Genomic DNA, 19,103 nt, shown 5'->3' with positions numbered 1-19,103 from the left:
GTTTAAGGAGCAGTCCCAACGTTTGCCCACCACATCTCGTGTAGGTGCTGAAGAATGATGTCCTGGCCCACCAAGCAACTGTGGAGACAGTGAACAAAGCAGGCAATGAGCTGCTGGAGTCCAGTGCAGGGGATGATGCCAGCAGCCTCAGGAACCGCCTGGAGAACCTGAACTCATGCTGGGAGTCAGTGCTGCAGAAGACAGAGGAGAGGGAGCAGCAGCTCCAGTCCACGCTCCAGCAGGTCAGGGAGGGGGCACTGCCTCTGCTGAGGGTCCACTTCCTTTGCTTTAGGGGGAAAAACAAGGGGGAAAGATTTAGTGAGACACTGGGGCTGGGGTTGTGCAAGTTCTTCATGTAGCTCTTAGTCCTGGAGGGGTTGGTGATGCCCAGACGCTCAGCAGGGGCCAGGGTGAGGTTGTGCCATGCACAGCCCTGGGGCACCCAGCTCTGCCTCCGAGCTGGTTTGGAAGCAAACACAATGGTAGCCCTGGCATACGGTCAGTGGTGGCTGATGTCATCTGAGCTGGGGCTGATGATACCTCCCTCCACAGGCCCAAGGTTTCCATGGTGAGATTGAAGACTTCCTCCTGTGGCTAACGAGGATGGAGAGCCAATTGTCAGCATCAAAGCCCACAGGAGGTCTGCCAGAAACCGCCCGGGAGCAGCTCAATGCCCACATGGTAATTTCATAGGAGAGCTTCCAAAGCTTTTTGGTTCAGCAAGCACCTGCCTGGCAAATCTCAGCATCCACACATCTCCCTTCTCTGTCTGGTGTGGAGAAGCTGTCTCTCTGGTCTCTTCTCCCTGATAATGTTGCACTTGATGCCTGCATCAGGATGCTTTAAGCACCTTCCATCTGCTCCAAGTGACACTCTGCCTTTGCTGCCCACCCTGAACCCGATTTTCTTGTCACCTTGAGCTGCAGCAAGCCATGGTCCTGCTGCAGGCCCTTCCCTTGTCTAACCCTTCAGTGATGCCTCCTTTGCAGGAGCTGTATGGGCAGTTCAAAGCCAAGGAGGATACCTACAGCCAGCTGCTGGCCAAGGGGCGACTGATGCTGCTGAACAGGGATGACTCCGGCTCCGGCTCCAAGACGGAGCAGAGTGTGGCCCTGCTGGAGCAGAAGTGGTGCCTGGTCAGCACCAAGATGGAGGAGAGAAAGGTAATGTTGATGGAGAGGTGCTGGTCTGGCAGTGCTTGCTCCCTGCTGTGCTGCTTTGCTGTGCCCTTGTTGCCCAGAGGGCTAGTGGTCTCCTGGGGTGTGTTAAGAGCGTGGCCAGCAGGGTGAGGGAGGTTCTGAGCCTCTTCTCTGCCCTGCTGAGGCCACATCTGGGGTATTGTGTCCAGTTCTTGGGCTCTCCAGTTCAAGAGAGATAGGGAACTACTGGAGAGAGTCCAGTGGAGGGCCATGAGGATGATGAAGGGATGGCACATCTGTCTGCTGAGGAAAGGCTGAGAGCCCTGGGGCTGCTGAGCCTGGAGAAAAGCAGCCTGAGAGGGATCTGATCAGTGGCTACAAATACCTGAGGGTGTGGGGCAAGAAGAAGGGGCCAAGCTCTTTCACCTGGTGCCCAGTGATAGGATGAGAGGCATTGGGCACAAACTGAAACCCAGGAAGCTCTGCCTCAACATGAAGAGAAACTTCATTGCTGTGAGAGTGCTGGAGGCCTGGAGCAGGCTGCCCAGAGAGGCTGTGGAGTCTCCTCTGGATACTTCTCAAACCCACCTGGCTGTGTTCCTGTGTGACCTGCCCTGGGTGACCCTGCTCTGGCAGAGGGGTTGGGCTGGGTGATCTCCAGATGTCCCTTCCAACCTCTACCATCCTGTGGTTTGCTTTGCTAGGAAGGATGGAGCAGGTCAGGGCTGGAGAGGAGGGGTCGGGGTGGTTGCATCAGACAGCCTCTCGCTTGGCTGTGCAGGTCGAGGCTGTGTGTCAGGTGGTGCTGTCTGAGCATCAGGCTGGGGTGGTTTTGTGCAGGTAGACATCAGATTGGTTAAATCACACTGAAAGTGAGAGGGAAATTGCCTTTTGGGTTAATTTAGGGGAGAGGTGGGAAGAGGCCTCCTGCAGCTCTGAAAGGCAGGCTTTGTCGGGCCCCCGTGGGACAGCAAGCCAAGTCCTCCTCCGAGCTGACTCCAGCCGAGGCTTTTGGCTGGTGATGAGATAAAACAAGGGACATGGTGGCCTCAGCCCAGAATAAATGTGTGGTGCTGCAGCTGTTGCTATCCAAACGTCCTCCCCCTCATCTCTGGAGCTGCTCTGCCCATGCTGAGCCCTTGCTCAGGAAGCTGAGGGTGACGCAGCTGCTGGTGTGCTGCTGGAGCTCTCCCCTTTCAGGGGCAGTGGTTCTTGTGTGGAAAGCAAGCAGTAGCCTTCAGCAGGACCCCCTCCCCTTGGTAAACAAGTGGCCTTGGCAGGCCTGGGCACTGAGGTTCCTCTTGGAGGGAAGTTTGGGCAGGGACACAAAGGCTTCCTCTGTGTGAGGCACGTCTGAGCATGAGCTCTCGCCCTCCTCACTGTGCTGGTTTTTCTTTTCCCCCTCTCCCTCCTCACCCTGGCAGGCAAAGCTGGAGGAAGCCCTAGCCCTGGCCACAGACTTCCAGAATTCCCTGCAGGACTTCATCAACTGGCTGACCCTGGCTGAGCAGAGCCTGAACATTGCCCCCCCAGCCAGCCTCATCCTCAACGCCGTGCTGGCCCAGATCGATGAGCACAAGGTGAGCACCCAACAGCTCCCCGGGGTGAGGGGGCAAGGCTGGCACTGCAGGGGTTCAACAAGGCCAAGGGCAGGCATAGAGTCATAAAATCACCTGCTTGGGAAAGACCTGAAGAGATTTGAGTCCAACCACAACCTAACATCTCCCTGTTAGACCATGGCCCCAAGCTCCTCATCCAGACATCTTTTAAACACCTTCAGGGGTGGAGTTACCAACACAACCTTGGGGGTGAAGGGCAGCAGGTGGAGGGAGGGGATTCTGCCCCTCTGCTCTGCTCTGCTCTGCTGAGACCACACCTGCAGTGCTGGGACCAGCTCTGGAGTCCACAACACAAGGAGGATAAGGAACTCTTAGAGCTCTCAGCCAGAGGCGGCCGTGGCAATGCTGGGAGAGTTGGCCTTGTTCAGCCTGGAGAAGAGAAGGCTCCAAAGGGACCTTCTGGTGGCCTTTCAGTGTTTAAAGGGACCTATCAGAAAGCTGGGGACAGACTTTTTCAGGGCCTGTTGTGACAGGGCAAGGAGGGATAGTTTGAAACTGAAAGAGAGAGATTTGGGCTGGGGAGAAGGGAGAAATGTTTGATGGTGGTGGGACCTTGACCCAGGAGCTGCCCCATCCCTGGAACCATTCCAGGCCAGGCTGTGTGGGGCTCTGAGCAACCTGCTCTAGTTGCAGATGTCCCTGCTGACTGCAGGGGAGGGTTAGACTGGATGAGCTCTGAGATCCCTTCCATCCTACACCACTCTATGACTCCATGGTCTGCCCTGTGCCCGCTGCGCGCTCGCAGGCACCTCCAGCTCGCAGGCACCAGAGCACATCTCTGCGGTTTGCAGGTGTTTGCCAACGAGGTGAATGCTCACCGGGATCAGATCATCGAGCTGGATCAAACTGGCAACCAGCTGAAGTTCCTCAGCCAGAAGCAGGACGTGGTGCTGATCAAGAACCTGCTGGTCAGCGTCCAGTCCCGCTGGGAGAAGGTTGTGCAGCGCTCGGTGGAGCGAGGACGAGCTCTGGATGATGCCAGGAAGAGAGCCAAGCAGGTGAGAGACATGGGAAGGGTGCAGCAGACCCCAGCTGTGGAGGGCAGGAGGTCCTGAGACCAGGAGGAAGGGAACTGGGGTCCCCACCAGTGCTGAGGTTCAGGCTTGCTCCTGTTTCCTTGCAGTTCCATGAAGCTTGGAAGAAGCTGATTGATTGGTTGGAGGATGCAGAGAATCACCTGGACTCCGAGCTGGAGATTTCCAATGATCCTGACAAAATCAAGCTCCAGCTCTCCAAACACAAGGTAGAGCTTTGCCAAAGCAAGGCTGGTGCTGGACACTGGGTGGAAGGGTGCCTCAGTGGGAGGGGGAGCATGGAAGCATCTCCTCTTCCATCAGGACAAGGGAAAGGCATGCCCAGGGCTACATGGAAAATGTTCAGCTGGAGACCTCCCTGAGCACCTTGAATCTCCAGAGAGCTTTCTGGAGCAGCTTTGTTTTCTCTCCTGTTCCCAGGAGTTCCAGAAGACACTGGGAGGGAAGCAGCCTGTCTATGACACCACCATCAGAACAGGCAGAGCCCTCAAGGAAAAGGCCTTGCTTCCAGATGACACTCACAAGCTGGACAACTTACTGGGAGAAGTCCGGGACAAGTGGGACACAGTGTGTGGGAAGTCTGTGGAAAGGTAAATCCAGCCCCAGCACCTGTGTGCCAGGGACTGCTGGCAGAGGGGGAGGAGATGTGCTCAGGGGCTTGGAGGAGGTCACTGGGACATGGCCAGAGGAGGTGAGTTTGTTGATGGAAGGTCACAGGGATGTTTGTTTCCCAGGCAGCACAAGCTGGAAGAAGCCCTCCTGTTCTCTGGGCAGTTCATGGATGCACTGCAGGCTTTGGTGGACTGGCTCTACAAGGTGGAGCCTCAGTTAGCTGAAGACCAACCTGTCCATGGTGACCTGGATCTGGTCATGAACCTGATGGATGCTCACAAGGTGAGAGGGTCTTCTCCAGCTCTGCTCTGGGACACAGCTGGGGCTTTGTCTTCTCCAAGAGCCAAAGAACACAGCAGCCACAGTTGGTGCTTTGCTTCTGTGTGCTTCTGGAGCTCTGCTCTTCCAAGATGCTGTCAGTCAGATGTGTTGAGGGTTGAGTTTTGAACAGGTGGCTGAATTTATGCTCCTCTATAAACTTTGCTCTTGGCAGTTCTCTCCAGCCCATCTTGGAGTCCGGGGCTCCTGGGCTTGGATTAGGTCATGCATTGAAATCCCCAGACAGGGTTGGGCATCCATTCAAGGCAGCTGCTGTGCTGCAGGCTGAGAAGGGTCTAGAGCTTGTCTGCTCCAGGTCACAGCCACTTCTGCCAGGGTGGAAGGCTGGGGCCCCTGCCCATGTGTACCCACACCGAAACTTGCCCAGGAGCAGCCTGCCTGCCCTCCCATCACACCGCCTTGTGGTGGGTCTTTGATGTGGGTGGCAAAGCTGCACTCCAGCCTCCAGATGTGCTGCCCTGGTGTTTTCCCCACCATGGAACACCCCCCTGGGAGCGACCAGCCCTGCTCAGCTTCTGCTTCTCCCACTGCAGGTCTTCCAGAAGGAGCTGGGGAAGCGCACAGGGACGGTGCAGGTGCTGAAGCGCTCCGGCCGGGAGCTGATCGAGAACAGCAGGGACGACACCACCTGGGTGAAGGTGCAGCTGCAGGAGCTGAGCAACCGCTGGGACACGGTCTGCAAGCTCTCAGTGTCCAAACAAACCCGGCTGGAGCAGGCCTTGAAGCAGGTGAGCAGCAGGCTGGGGGTGGAAACCCCCCTGGAGAGCATTGCTGGGCTCCAAGTTTGGCCTTGAGAGGTGGACACAAACCTCAGAGAAGAGGTTTTGCCCAGTGGCTGATCCCTCCTGGCGGAGCAGAGCAGCAGTTTTGTTCTTCCCCCCAAAGAAGAGCCAGTAATGGCTGATTTGAAAAGGGAGGGTGAGGAGATGTCACCAGTGTGGAGGAACTTCTTTAACTGAAGGGTGATGGAGCCCTGGAGCAGGCTGCCCAGAGAGGTGGCAGAGTTTCCTTCTCTGGAGACACTCAGACCCTGCCTGGATGTGTTCCTGTGTGCCCTGCTAGCATGCTGTGATGCCAAGGGGAAGGAGATGCCCAGCTGCTGTGGGACTCACCTGCTGGTGCTGGACAAGCCCAGGCCAGCAGAGAGAGCTTTTTAACATAAAAATCATGGAATGGGTTGGGTTGGGAAGGACCTTAATGGTCATCAAGTCCCAGCTCTCCTGCCGTTCCTCTCCTTGCTTTTAATTGGTTTATTGAAGTCCCTTTCAGTTCCAAGTCCCTTTCAGTCTCTGCAGCTCTCAGCCTTGGGTGGAGCAGCTGGTTTGAGGAGGAAGAGGAGGAGGACTAGGTGATGCTTGTGCTTTTGTCACCACAGGCAGAGGAGTTCAGGACAGCTGTGCACCTGCTGCTGGAGTGGCTGTCGGAGGCTGAGCAGTCTCTGCGCTTCCGGGGAGCGCTTCCTGACGACGCTGAGGCCTTGCAGTCCCTCATCGATGCCCACAAGGTCAGGAGGAGCTCAGGAACCCAACCTGAGCAGGGCTGGGGAGGTGTCTGGAGCACAGCCCTGTGAGGAGAGGCTGAGGGAGCTGAGGTGGTTTAGCCTGGAGAAGAGGAGGCTCAGGGGAGACCTTCTTGCTGTCTACAACTACCTGAAAGGAGGCTGGATCCAGGTGGGGGTTGGTCTCCTCTTCCAGGCAAGCAGTGACAGAAGGAGAGGACACAGTCTCAAGCTATGCAAGGGGAAGTTTAGGCTTGATCTTAGAAAGAAGTTCTTCCCAGACAGAGAGATTGGCCATGGGAATGTGCTGCCCAGGGAGGTGGTGGAGTCCCCATCCCTGGGGGTGTTTAAAATAAGCCTGGCTGAGGCACTCGGTGCCATGTTGATCAGATGGTGTTGGGTGATAGGTTGGACTTAATGATCTTGGAGGTCTTTTCCCACCTGGTTAATTCTGTGATTCTGAGCAAGATGCATGGAGTAGAACATTGCCACACTGATTCTTTTGGGCCCTTCAGGAGTTCATGAAGAAAGTGGAGGAGAAGCGCGTGGATGTGAACGCGGCGGTGAGCATGGGGGAGGTCATCCTGGCTGCCTGCCACCCTGACTGCATCACCACCATCAAGCACTGGATCACCATCATCAGAGCCAGGTTTGAGGAGGTGAGTCCCCCCTGGCTTGGTTTCCAGGCTGGTGGTGGATACCAGCACCAGGGATGGTCCATCTGGCGTTGGTTCCAGCCTCAGGTTCCCCAGAGCAGGCTGATGGTTGGCTCTGTGTTTCCAACAGGTTCTCACGTGGGCAAAGCAGCACCAGCAGAGACTGGAATCTGCACTTTCTGAACTGGTGGCAAATGCAGAGCTCCTGGAGGAGCTCCTGGCTTGGATCCAGTGGGCTGAGACAACCCTGATCCAGCGGGACCAGGAGCCCATGCCTCAAAATATTGATCAGGTCAAAGCCCTCATCTCTGAGCACCAGGTGAGCCCAGTGCTGAGCATGGTAGGCATTTGGGAGAGGGGCAGGGAGGTTCATTCCTGCTTCATTCATCACTGAATCCTCTTGGAAGTCCTCATTAAAATCATGTGTGACCCAGCTGTGACCTGGGAGCAAAGCCAGCCCAGGGGATGAACTCCAGCATCCTGTGGGGCTTGCAGTGACAGAACAAGGGGCAACAGCTTAGAGCTGGAAGAGGGGGGATTTGAGACTGGAGATGAGGAAGAAATTCTTTCCAGTGAGGCTGGGGAGACACTGGCACAGGTTGCTCAGGGAGGCTGTGGATGCCTCCTCCCTGGAGGTGTTCAAGGCCAGGCTGGATGAGGCCTTGAGCAACCTGGGCTGGTGGGAGCTGTCCCTGCCCACGGCAGGGGAGGGTTGGAACTGGATGAACTTTAAGGTCCCTTCCAACCCAACCCATTCCATGCATCTACAAATCTGCAGACCCAAGGCAGCACTGTGGAACAGCTCAGCCCCAAACCCCCCCAGCTGGTGCTGAGTGCTCACCTCCCTGTCGTGGGCTTGGCACATCCCAGCGAGGACCTGGAGCAACAGGAGACTGAAAAACATCTCCAAGCTGCCAAATTTTATCCTCTTCCTTTCTGTGTCTTGAGCAGTCCTTCATGGAGGAGATGACAAGGAAGCAGCCAGATGTGGACAGGGTCACCAAGACCTACAAGAGGAAAGCCTCTGAGCCCCCTCATGGACCCTTCATGGAGAAGTCTCGCAGCAACAGTGAGGCTCCTCTTGAATCACAGCTTTGGGGGAAACCTGCTTGTGGTGGGAGGAAATGAAGCTCATTAGCTTTGATTATCAATTAAGGAGGCATCCTGCACTGGCAAGGCACCAGGAAGGTGGTTGAAAGATCTCAGGAGGGGAAAAAAAATCCAGGTGGCATTTCCCAAAGCACCCCTGCTGGGGGCAAGCTTCTGCTGGGCCTGCTCTGCTCGTCCTCTCTGCAGTGAGGAGGCTTTGGGGCTTGTTTGGAGTGGGGTCTTGGTGCCAAGGAGGTCGTTGAGGTGCTGGAACAGGTCCAGAGAAGGGCCACAAAGCTGGGGAAGGGTCTGGAGAACAGGGCTGGGGAGGAGCAGCTGAGGGAGCTGGGGGTGTTCAGCCTGGAGAAGAGGAGGCTGAGGGGAGACCTTCTGGCTCTCTGCAGCTCCCTGAAAGGAGGTTGGAGTGAGGTGGGGTTGGTCTCTTCTCCCAAGGAAAAAGTGATAAAATGAGAGGAAATGGCCTCAAGCTGCAGCAGGGGAGGTTTAGGTTGGATACTAGAAGAAACTTCTTGACTGAAAGGGTACTCAAAGCCTGGCCCAGGCTGCCCAGGGAGGTAGCTGAATCCCCATCCCTGGAGGGGTTTCAAGGAAGCTGAGGGCCATGGCTTAGCACCAGGCTTGGTAGAGTTAGAGAGTGGTTGGACTCAATGATCTTCAAGGACTTTGCCAAGCAGTGTGAATTCCCAAGAGCAGGGGGAGCAGTGGGAGGGCTGTGTTGGGTGCAGAGCCATCTGCCACCCTGCCCTCCCTGGGGACAGCACATCCCTTGGCAGAGCAGCCAGGCAGGCCGTGGGAGCTTTGCTGTTGGAGAAACAAACTGGGTTTCATTGCTGCTCCTTCCAGGACTTGCTAACCACCAGCACCACCTCAAACAATTCCATTTCTCCCTTCTTTTTTTATCCCCAGGAAAATCCTTGGGTCAGGCTGCCCCCCCCAGCATGCCCATCATCTCCCAGTCAGAGACAAAGAACCCTCGGATCAATCAGCTCTCAGCTCGCTGGCAGCAGGTCTGGCTGCTGGCTCTGGAGCGGCAGCGGAAGCTCAACGATGCCCTGGACAGACTGGAGGAGGTAATGGCCACCAACTGCTCTGGGATGGGGTCAGGGGGATGCTGGGACACCAGGGGCTGCTCACCAGAGTGCTTTGAATTGGTGTCACCTCTTCAGTTACCTGCAGAAGGTCCCCTGCTGCCTTTCACAACACAGAATCACGGAGTGGTAGGGGTAGGAAGGGACCTCCAGAGATCATCCAGTCCTACCCCCTGCCAGGGCAGATTCACCCAGGGCAGGGCACACAGGAACACATCCAGGTGGGTTTGGAAGCTCTCCAGAGCAGGAGACTCCACAACCTCTCTGGGAAGCCTGCTCCAGGGCTCTGTCACCCTCACAGGGACAAAGTTTTCCCTCCTGTTCCCCTGGCACCTCCCCTGCTCCAGCTTGCCCCCAGTGCCCCTTGTGCTGTGCTTGGCCAGCCCTGAGCAGAGCCTGGCTCCAGCCCTGCACATCTTCATCCCCAGCACTGAGGGCAGCCCTCAGGCTCCTCTGCTCCAAGCTCCAAGCCCCAGCTCTCAGCCTGGCCTCACAGGGAGATGTTCCACTGCCTGCAGCAGCTCTGTGGCTCTGGGCTGGACTCTTTCAAGCAGTTCCCTGAGGTCCTTCTGGAACTGAGGGGCCCAAAACCTAAAAAAAATAACTCTGCTTAGTGGTGTCCAGTGACAGGAGAAGGGGCAATGGGTGCAAGGGAGGGCAGAGAAGGTTCCACAGGAACATGAGGAACAACTTTGTCACTGTGAGGGTGCTGGAGCCCTGGAGCAGGCTGCCCGGGGAGGTTGTGGAGTCTCCTCTGGAGAGATTCCAAACCCACTTGGATGCATCCCTGTGTGACCTTCCCTAGGGGACCCTGCTCTGGCAGGGGGAGGTTGGACTGGATGATCTTTGGAGGTCCCTTCCACCCCCTAATGCTCTGTGCACTGCTAAAAAGTGAAGGCTTCTGTCATTAAACTGCTCCTTAATGAATTCCTTCCCACCCTTTGCAGCTGGTGTCTCTCAAGGTGGTGCCAGCCAGCCCTTGGCCTTGCTCCTAGCACTTAGTTTAACAAACTTCTGCCTCTTCCCTTTTCCAAATCTAATGGAATTTTTTGTTTGTTTTTATTTTATTTATGCTTATCAAAAGCAGCTATGCCCAGAAGTGAGTGGTTTGATTTGTTTGTTTTTCATTTTGGTTGCTTGCTTTCTTTCTTCTCCTTTCCTCCTTTCCTCCTTTCCTCCTTTCCTCCTTTCCTCCTTTCCTCCTTTCCTCCTTTCCTCCTTTCCTCCTTTCCTCCTTTCCTCCTTTCCTCCTTTCCTCCTTTCCTCCTTTCCTCCTTTCCTCCTTTCCTCCTTTCCTCCTTTCCTCCTTTCCTCCTTTCCTCCTTTCCTCCTTTCCTCCTTTCCTCCTTTCCTCCTTTCCTCCTTTCCTCCTTTCCTCCTTTCCTTTCTTTCCCCCTTCCTTTCTTTCCCCCTTCCTTTCTTTCCCCCTTCCCTTCTTTCCCCCTTCCCTTCTTTCCCCCTTCCCTTCTTTCCCCCTTCCCTTCTTTCCCCCTTCCCTTCTTTCCCCCTTCCCTTCTTTCCCCCTTCCCTTCTTTCCCCCTTCCCTTCTTTCCCCCTTCCCTTCTTTCCCCCTTCCCTTCTTTCCCCCTTCCCTTCTTTCCCCCTTCCCTTCTTTCCCCCTTCCCTTCTTTCCCCCTTCCCTTCTTTCCCCCTTCCCTTCTTTCCCCCTTCCCTTCTTTCCCCCTTCCCTTCTTTCCCCCTTCCCTTCTTTCCCCCTTCCCTTCTTTCCCCCTTCCCTTCTTTCCCCCTTCCCTTCTTTCCCCCTTTCCCCCTTCCCTTCTTTCCCCCTTTCCCCCTTCCTTTCTTCTTTTGCTTTTGCTGTAGGTCAGAGCAGTTGCTGCATTGTCATGTTTGATACCTTTGTGGCTTTGAAGTCCTAAAAATGTTTAGGGGATCCCTCCCCCCCCCCCCCAACCCCCCCCAGGTGTCATCCCCCCCAAAAAATAATAATCAAACAAGGGCTCAAAACTGGGGTGAGCTGGTGGGGGTGGGGAGGCCTTTCGGGGGCGTTTAAGAGGAGGACTTTTAGGGGGAGTCCTCTTAGAGAAGTCCTTTTAGGGGAGTTCTTTTGGGGGGGCTTTTAAGGGAGTCCTTCAAGGGACTTTTTGGGGAGACCCTTTGGGGGAGGCCTCTTAGAGGGAGTCCTCTTAGAAAAGTCCTTTTAGGGCACTTTGAGGGGAGTCCTTTTGGGGGGGCTTTGAGGGGAGTCCTTCAAGAGATTTATAGGAGAGTCCTTTTAGGGCACTTTCAGGGGAGTCCTTTTAGGGCACTTTCAGGGGAGCCCTTAGGAGGCTTTTTGGGGAGGCCTTTAAGGGATTTTTAGGGGAGTCCATTTAGGAGGCTTTTAATGGGAGGACTTTTAGGATGAGTCCTTTGTAAGGGGAGGCCTTTTAGGGGGAATCTTTTTAGGGGGAGTCTTCTTAGGAGACTTCTTTTATGGGAGGACTTTTAGGGGAGTCCTTTCAGGAGAAGGGAGGGGATAAAAAGGGGGCTCAGTTGAAACTGGAGGGTGGCTTACCTGAAGCTGGGGGCAGAGCTGCAGGGCTGGGGGTCGGCAGAGCTGAGATGTGTCCCAGGCACTGTTGTACCTGCAAGATGAGCAAGAAATCCCTTCTTGGCTGCTTTAGAGGGGGAAGCTGTGCCCAGAACGGTGCCAGCAGTGGGTGTTCCTCTTGGGCAGAGCCTGGTGAGCTGTTAGGTGAAGAAACACCCTCCAAATGCCCAAGCAGAGACAGGAGGGGGGTTTGTGTGTGTGTCTGTGTGCCAGTAGCCGCCCCCCCCTGCGTCTGTGTGCGCATCCCGGCGCGGGGGATGCTGCATCCCTTGTCCGTGGCTCCGTGATGCGAGGTCCACGTAGTGGCTGTTGGCTAAGCTGTTTGTCCTTCTGTTCCCCAAAGTCACTTGGAGGTGGCCCTCTTGTTAATGGGGGTGGGGGTGAGGGTGAGGGTGGGGTTCATCTGGATAAACCCAGATTGCCCTTCCAGGGAGGGCGGGTGGGCGGCGTTCGGGTTGGGAGCTTGGCTGTGGGCTCGGCTGGGGGTGGAAGGGTGCTGGAGAGCTGGGGGTGGAAGGGTGCTGGAGAGCTGGGGGTGGAAGGGTGCTGGAGAGCTGGGGGTGGTGCTCCTCAAGGGTTTCCCTCCCTGACTGTGGTGGTTTTGCCTTCCAGCTGAAGGAGTTTGCCAACTTTGACTTCGACGTGTGGCGGAAGAAGTACATGCGCTGGATGAACCACAAGAAGTCTCGCGTCATGGACTTCTTCCGGCGCATCGACAAGGACCAGGACGGGAAGATCACCAGGCAGGAGTTCATCGATGGCATCCTGGCCTCCAGTAAGTCCCTGCCTGCCTGCAACTGCCTCGGGAAGAATGGCCACCTTGATAGGTCCCTGCTGGAGGGCTGAGGGCAGATTGGATGTCAGGAAAAAGTTCTTTGCCGTGAGGGTGGTGAGAGCCTGGCACAGGTTGCCCAGGGAGGTGGTGGAAGCTTCATCCCTGGAGGTGTTTAAGGCCAGGCTGGATGTGGCTCTGAGCAACCTGAGCTGGTGTGAGGTGTCCCTGCCCATGGCAGGGGGTTGGAACTGGATGAGCCTTGAGGTCCCTTCTAACCCTGACAATTCTCTGATTCTATGGTCACAGAAACATTCAGGTTGGAAGAGACCCTCAGGATCACCAAATCCAACTGAGAGCCCTACTCTGCAAGGCTCAGCCCTATACCATGTCCCCAAGCACCACATCCAGATGACCTTTAAACAAAACACATCCAGGGATGGGGACTCCACCACCTCCCTGGGCAGCCTGTTCCAGAGCCTGACCACTCTTGCAGCAAAGAAATTTTCCTGCTGTCCAACCTAAACCTCCCCTGGCACAACTTGAGGTCATTTCCTCTTGTCCCATCACTTCTTCCTCAGGAGAATGAACCAACCCCTTCCTTGCTCCAACCTCCTTCCAGGGAGCTGTAGAGTCAGAAGGTCTCTCCTCAGCCTCCTTTTCCCCAGTCTGAACACCCCCAGTTCCCTCAGCTGCTCCTCACCAGCCCTGTTCTCCACACCCTTCCTCAGCTTCGTTACCCCTCTTCCATACCCTCTCCAAGCACTTCCTGGAGTGAGGGGCCCAAAACCGAAGCCAGAAGATGCAGACCATGCTGTGACATGCCCAGTCCCTGCCCTGGCTGTTCATTCCTCTGCCTCCTTGCAGAATTCCCCACCACGAAGCTGGAGATGACGGCGGTGGCTGACATCTTCGACCGCGATGGCGATGGCTACATCGATTACTACGAGTTTGTGGCTGCCCTCCATCCCAACAAGGATGCCTACCGCCCCACCACTGATGCTGACAAGATCGAGGATGAGGTAAAGCACCAAAAGAAGGCTGCTGGGGTGGCTCAGGCTGCAGGGTGGCAGTGGGGGAGTCAAGAAGCGGATGACGGCAGTGATGCTGAGGCAAAGCGCTGGCAGCACCTAGCATGGCTTGGAAGGAAGGGTTCTTAGCTTTGGGGTTTATCCCTCGTGTTGGGGGAAGGTCCCAAAATGCTGGTGGGTCACTCACCCCTCTCTTGTTGGTGGTGGCAGGTCACCAGGCAAGTGGCCCAGTGCAAGTGTGCCAAGAGGTTTCAAGTGGAGCAGATTGGCGAGAACAAGTACAGGGTAAGGCAGCGTCAGCGGCTCGCAGGGGGGCTTGGGTTGGAAGGGGCCTTAAAGATCGTCCAGGTCCGACCCCCCTGCCATGGGCAGGGACACTTCCCACTAGCCCAGGTTGCTCAAGGCCTCATCCAGCCTGGTCTTAAACATTTCCAGGGATGGGGCATCCACAGCTTCTCTGGGCAGCCCGCTCCAGTGTCTCACCACCCTCACTGCCCTAATGTCCAATCCAGATCTGCCCTGCTCCGGTTCCAGACGCTGCCCTGGTGGCACAAATCCTGCTCCCACTTCCCACCCGGGGTCGGGGGGTTTACCAAGTGGGATGTTCAGCCTGGCTTGGTGGAGAGGGGGTGAGATGGAGACCTCATCCTCCAGTTCCCAGTGGAGGTGGCTGGGTGGTGTTTGCCCAGCACCATCCTTGGCCCCAGGGCGTTCCCTGAGGCAGGAGAGCATAAAAGTGTCCCTGTTCTGGGGCAGCCATTCCAGCAGCCCTGTGAAACGCTGCATTCACTCCACCAGCAGCTGCCCTTGAAGCTCTCCTCCTGGATGAGTGTTCCTCACGCCTGTGTTTTCCTTAGCTGGCTCCCCAGGCAGGGAGAATCATTTCCTCACAGGATCTCTTTGTAGCTGGCTGGCTGTTTACCTTGCAAAGCCTTCACCGAGGTGAACTGGGGGAAGGAGCAGGGAGCAGAGCTGGGCAGCAGAGCTGGGCAGCAGAGCTGGCAGCAGAGCTGGGCAGCAGAGCTGGGCAGCAGAGCTGGGCAGCAGATCTGGGCAGCAGATCTTGCCTACTTCCCTGCCCACTGCTTTCAGGGCTGATGCTCCAGCTGGGAGAAGCCAAGCTGCAGCGCTCACCTCTTGGGCTGCACGCCTCCCCCCCTACAACCTTCTGCCTGACACCCCAACAGTGTAAACCCCCCTCCTCCCCCCCTGCCCCCCAGTTTCTCACTCCCTGCAGTTAACAGTTCTCATGATTATTGCACTGTTAATCCCAGCAATGTTTTTCTTGTTTTTCTTTTCCTCTTCCTCTCAACTTTCCTTTCCCCCTCCCCTGCTCTCCTCCTTCCACAACTCCTCTCCCTCCGTAGTTCTTCCTCGGCAATCAGGTACAGTTTGCCTCGTGGTGCTGTCTCTCACCTCTCTGGTTTTTACCTCACAGATGTAGCTTTGTGTGTCTGTGCTGCTGCTCTGTCCCCTGGGGGCTGTGGGGGGGATGGGGGCTGGGAGAGCTGCTCAGCAGAGCCTGGTACAGGCAGGTGCCCAAGCTGGGAGTGACCTCCACACCCCCACCCCCAAACAAAGCAAAGCAAAACAAAACCAACCAGCCAAAAACCAACCAAACAAGACTAGACTGGGCAGGAAAAAGGGGGAAATTCAATGGGAAAAGGGAAAATTCAGTGGGAAAAGGGAAAATTCAATAGGAAAAAAGGGAAATTCAATGGACAAGGAAAAATTTTATGGGAAAAGGGAGGAAAATTTAACAGGAAAAGGGGAAAAGTAAATGGGAAAAGAAGGAAATTCGATGGGAAAGGAAAAAATCTATGGGAAAAGGGGAAAATGCAGTGGGGAAAGGGGAAAATTCAGTGGGGAAAGAGGGAAATTCAATGGTAAAAGGGAAATTCAGTGGAAAAAGGGGGAAATTCAATGGGAAAAGGGGACAGTTCAAAGGGAAAAGAAGGAAATTCAATGGAAAAGGAAAAAATTTGTTGGGAAAAGGAAAATTTGACAGGCAAGGGGGAAATTCAATGGGAAAAGGAGGGAATTCAATGGCAAAGGGGGAAATTCAGTGGGAAAAGGAAGAAATTCAATGGCAAAGGGGGAAATTCAATGGGAAAAGGAGGGAATTCAATGGCAAAGGGGGAAATTCAATGGGAAAAGGAAGAAATTCAATGGGAAAGGGGGAAATTCAATGGGAAAAGGAAGAAATTCAATGGGAAAGGGGGAAATTCAGTGGGAAAAGGTGGAACATTCAATGGGAAAAGCAGGATTTGATAAAAATGGAGAGATTTGATTTCTCTCTCTGTGCCTCCTTTCTTGGCTGTATTGGGGGTGCTGATGGTGAGCAGGGGCAGATGCTGGCAGCCTGTGATGGGGAACATGGGGATACAGATGGGCTCATTCCCAGCCCTGTCCTGAAATCCTGGGGGGTACCTGCATGAGGGCTGTACCAGGCTCTGGGTGGCTTTGGATCCCAGTCACCATGGAATGAGAATGCCAAGCCCATCCCTTTAATCCCAGAGGTAATGATGACTAAACCCAGTTACTGAGTAACTCCTAACTGGTGCAGGGCTCACCCCTCCTGCATGGATCCCTGGGTTGTGACCCAACATGGTGCAGTGTGTGCCAGGGCCAGCTTTGGGGGCCAGAGCTCCTTTGTTATGGGGACTGCAGCATCACCTGCTGTTGGGATGTGCCCCCTGCCCCCCTCCTTCTCCAACAGAAACCCCTGAGGGTTCATGTGGAATGGTGGTGCCCTGCCAAAACCATGCCCAGAAAGAAAGCAACTTGCATGTTGGGTGGATCTGAGAGAAGCTCTGCCTGCAGTTTAGTTTTCAGCAGCAGCTGAATGCACAAATCCCAGCATGCTGAGTGTTGGAAGGGACCTCTGGAGATCATCTCATCCAACCCCCCTGCTAAAAGCAGGGGCACCCAGAGCAGGTTGTCCAGGATCACATCCAGGTTTGGAATCTCTTAGAACAGGAGACTCCACAACCTCTCTGGGCAGCCTGCTCCTCACAGCACAGAAGCTTTTCCCCTCCTCTCATCACAGCAGGTCCTCTGTAGTCCTGGCTGCAGAGCTGAGCCAGGCTCCCAGTGTCCTTGCACTGGCTCTGCTGCCTGCCCGGTGCCAAGGGCAACCAGGAACTTGGGTTTGGCCATCCAGGAGATGTGAAAAAATCAGCCTGATGCTTGTGCTTGAGGGGGCACTGGTCTGATGTGGCAGGTGGTGGCCATCACTAATGAACATTTGCAATCACTAATCCCCCATTGGCTGTGGGATCCCTGCCTGGATTCCCACCCCTCCGCGCTCACCCACACATCCGCACTGGGCGATCTCCGGGGCTGGGGCTGCGGCTTTCTGGCTGGTTGGACTCAAGTCTGAGGCTCAGTGGAGTTCCCTGGGCTTCAGACTTGATGAGAAGAGGTTTCTGGCTCGGTGGTGACACAGCACTGCTTGCCTCACTGAATCAGCTCTTCCCCACGTGGGCTGCACCAGGAGGGTCCTTTGAGTTGCCAGCTTCTGTTTCCTTCACAGTGAAAGGGAAAACTCCAACCTTGGCTGAGCAAAGCTCTCCAAGGACCAAATGCCAAAATCTCTTTTGCTACTCTAAAGAAGAAAGACCCAAAACCAACCCCAGATCTCTCTTTCCTGCTTTAAAACTCAAGGATTTGGATGGTTGCATCATCTTTAATACCACACAGCAGGAAAATCCCCTGGAGATTGGTGTAGCTTGCCCTTACTCCCGAACAACCTGTCTGGAGGAACCTCAGAAGTATTCAAGAGCTGAGTAAAAGCTTCTGGTGCAGCCTGCTGTGGGCAGGAGCTGGGTGTCCCTTGTCCTGTGCCCCTTGTCTGACCTGTTCCTTGGCTCTGCAGTTTGGGGATTCCCAGCAGCTGCGGCTGGTCCGTATCCTGCGGAGCACGGTCATGGTTCGTGTGGGCGGAGGATGGATGGCCCTGGATGAGTTCCTGGTGAAGAATGATCCCTGCAGAGGTAAAGCAGCTCCTGGCCTTTGTGCAGCTGGGGTCTTCTCACCCAGCTGGGCAACTTGCCTGCTCTGGCTGGGAAGGATCAGAAGGGCCCAGAGCGGGGCTGGGTTGTCCGCCTAAGAGGCCTCACTGCCATGCCCTCACCCTCAGAGATGGGCTTGGGGTGCCTGGCAAGGACCTGTTCTGTGACACCCCCCCCAAAGCCTCCTGAGCCTTGGTGATGAGGTTGGGTTCCTATAACCTTCATCTCTCCTCTGCTTTGGCCCCTTGCAGCCCGAGGAAGGACCAACCTTGAACTGCGAGAGAAGTTCATCCTGCCGGAGGGAGCCTCGCAGGGGATGACTCCGTTCCGGTCGCGAGGCCGAAGGTCCAAACCCTCCTCCCGAGCAGCCTCCCCGACACGATCCAGCTCCAGTGCCAGCCAGAGCAACCACAGCTGCGCCTCCATGCCCTCCTCCCCTGCAACTCCTGCCAGTGGAGCCAAGGTGGGGTTCCCCTGGGCAGCCTCCCTCTTTCCTCTCCTGTAGAGACCTCCAAACCCAGCCTGGTGAGACGAGGAGCTGCAGGAGGTGTACAGAGGTGGAAGGTTGGGGCTTGGGGGCTCGATGCCTACTGTGGTCTCTTCCAGACAGTTATGGTGTCTGCAGGAAGAGCCCTGCAGTCCAGGTGGGATGGGTGGGGTGTGATGATGCAGGAGAGGTTTGTCAGCCCAAGCTGGGTGCTGGTGGTGGCTCCGCAGGAGGGTCCCCAGCGCTCACCATGCAGCTGAAGGTCCCTGAGGCCGCGTGCAGCAAGAAGCCATCCCCCATCGTCTCTCCCTTCCCACCACATTGTACCCACCTTGGTTTATTTTGCCACCTGAGTTCTTGATTTTGATTTATACATCCCCTGTTTGGTTCCTGTATCATTTTAGTGCCCTTTTTCCCCCCCTCCCCATTCCATTTCCTCTTTTGTTTTTCCCCCTTTCACTCACCTCCACCTCTTCCCTTCCCTTCCCTCCCTTGGATTTTCCATTTCACAGACTCCACACCACTTCTCTCGATGTTATGACAAACCCTGGTTGATAAACAGTAAAGCCAGCACCCCTCTGAGGGGACTCGATTATCCTGACCTGCAGCTCTCTGGTGCAGAGGTAGAGTATGGCCTGGGACCCCCCCCCCGGCGCGGCCGGACCGCCGCGGGCACCCCGCGGGCACCGGGGCGCTCCTGCTGCCCTGCCCGCTCCTAACGCTTGCCCCGTGGTAGAGCAGCGCTTGGTAGCACCGCTGGGAGTGGTTTTCAGGCCCTTTCTAACTCGGATTCATCACCCACCCTCCCCCAAAGAATAAAAACCAGGCCCCAGAAAGATCAATTTTGGGGCAAAGCACAGCTCACTGAATCCAGAGAGCGGCTCAGGGCGGGAGGGAGCTTAGAGGTCATCTGCTCCAGCCCTCCCCACCGTGCCTTGAGGAAAAGCAAAAAGGGCTTTCAGAGAGAGAGTTGTGCTTAAAACAAAAAGTGGAGTTGGGCTTAAAAAGGAGATTTGGGCTTTAAAAGGGAGATTTGGGCTTTAAAAGGGAGATTTGGGCTTTAAAAGGGAGAATTGGGCTTTAAAAGGGAGATTTGGGCTTTAAAAAGGGAGAATTGGGCTTTAAAAGGGAGATTTGGGCTTTAAAAAGGG

The 19,103-nt window shown here is 55.6% G+C and overlaps 1 protein-coding gene across 20 annotated transcripts in view; it reads left to right on the top strand.

The window, feature by feature from the left end:
- Positions 1 to 19,103, top strand: part of MACF1 (microtubule actin crosslinking factor 1) — a 186,907-nt gene that overhangs the window by 162,608 nt on the left and 5,196 nt on the right. For 10 of the 20 annotated variants that reach the window (XM_068159204.1, XM_068159198.1, XM_068159202.1 and 7 more), the window contains 21 exons: positions 45 to 242; positions 553 to 681; positions 990 to 1,163; positions 2,564 to 2,719; positions 3,550 to 3,756; positions 3,882 to 4,001; positions 4,213 to 4,382; positions 4,527 to 4,686; positions 5,277 to 5,471; positions 6,119 to 6,247; positions 6,757 to 6,900; positions 7,028 to 7,216; positions 7,849 to 7,966; positions 8,914 to 9,077; positions 12,262 to 12,424; positions 13,289 to 13,443; positions 13,663 to 13,737; positions 14,820 to 14,837; positions 17,330 to 17,447; positions 17,717 to 17,928; positions 18,465 to 18,575. In XM_068159204.1, coding sequence (XP_068015305.1) covers positions 45 to 242; positions 553 to 681; positions 990 to 1,163; positions 2,564 to 2,719; positions 3,550 to 3,756; positions 3,882 to 4,001; positions 4,213 to 4,382; positions 4,527 to 4,686; positions 5,277 to 5,471; positions 6,119 to 6,247; positions 6,757 to 6,900; positions 7,028 to 7,216; positions 7,849 to 7,966; positions 8,914 to 9,077; positions 12,262 to 12,424; positions 13,289 to 13,443; positions 13,663 to 13,737; positions 14,820 to 14,837; positions 17,330 to 17,447; positions 17,717 to 17,928; positions 18,465 to 18,575 — 3,105 coding nt within the window. The remainder of the gene's footprint in view (positions 1 to 44; positions 243 to 552; positions 682 to 989; positions 1,164 to 2,563; positions 2,720 to 3,549; positions 3,757 to 3,881; positions 4,002 to 4,212; positions 4,383 to 4,526; positions 4,687 to 5,276; positions 5,472 to 6,118; positions 6,248 to 6,756; positions 6,901 to 7,027; positions 7,217 to 7,848; positions 7,967 to 8,913; positions 9,078 to 12,261; positions 12,425 to 13,288; positions 13,444 to 13,662; positions 13,738 to 14,819; positions 14,838 to 17,329; positions 17,448 to 17,716; positions 17,929 to 18,464; positions 18,576 to 19,103) is intronic. The other 10 variants (XM_068159207.1, XM_068159208.1, XM_068159199.1 and 7 more) reach the window with 3 other exon arrangements.

Source organism: Melanerpes formicivorus, unplaced genomic scaffold (assembly GCF_026170545.1).
Source record: "Melanerpes formicivorus ecotype bairdi unplaced genomic scaffold, bMelFor1.0.p_v2 SCAF_45, whole genome shotgun sequence".
NCBI classification, from domain to species: domain Eukaryota; kingdom Metazoa; phylum Chordata; class Aves; order Piciformes; family Picidae; genus Melanerpes; species Melanerpes formicivorus.
The sequence above is the reverse complement of the archived record's forward strand: the minus strand, read 5'-3'. Positions and strand labels throughout refer to the sequence as shown.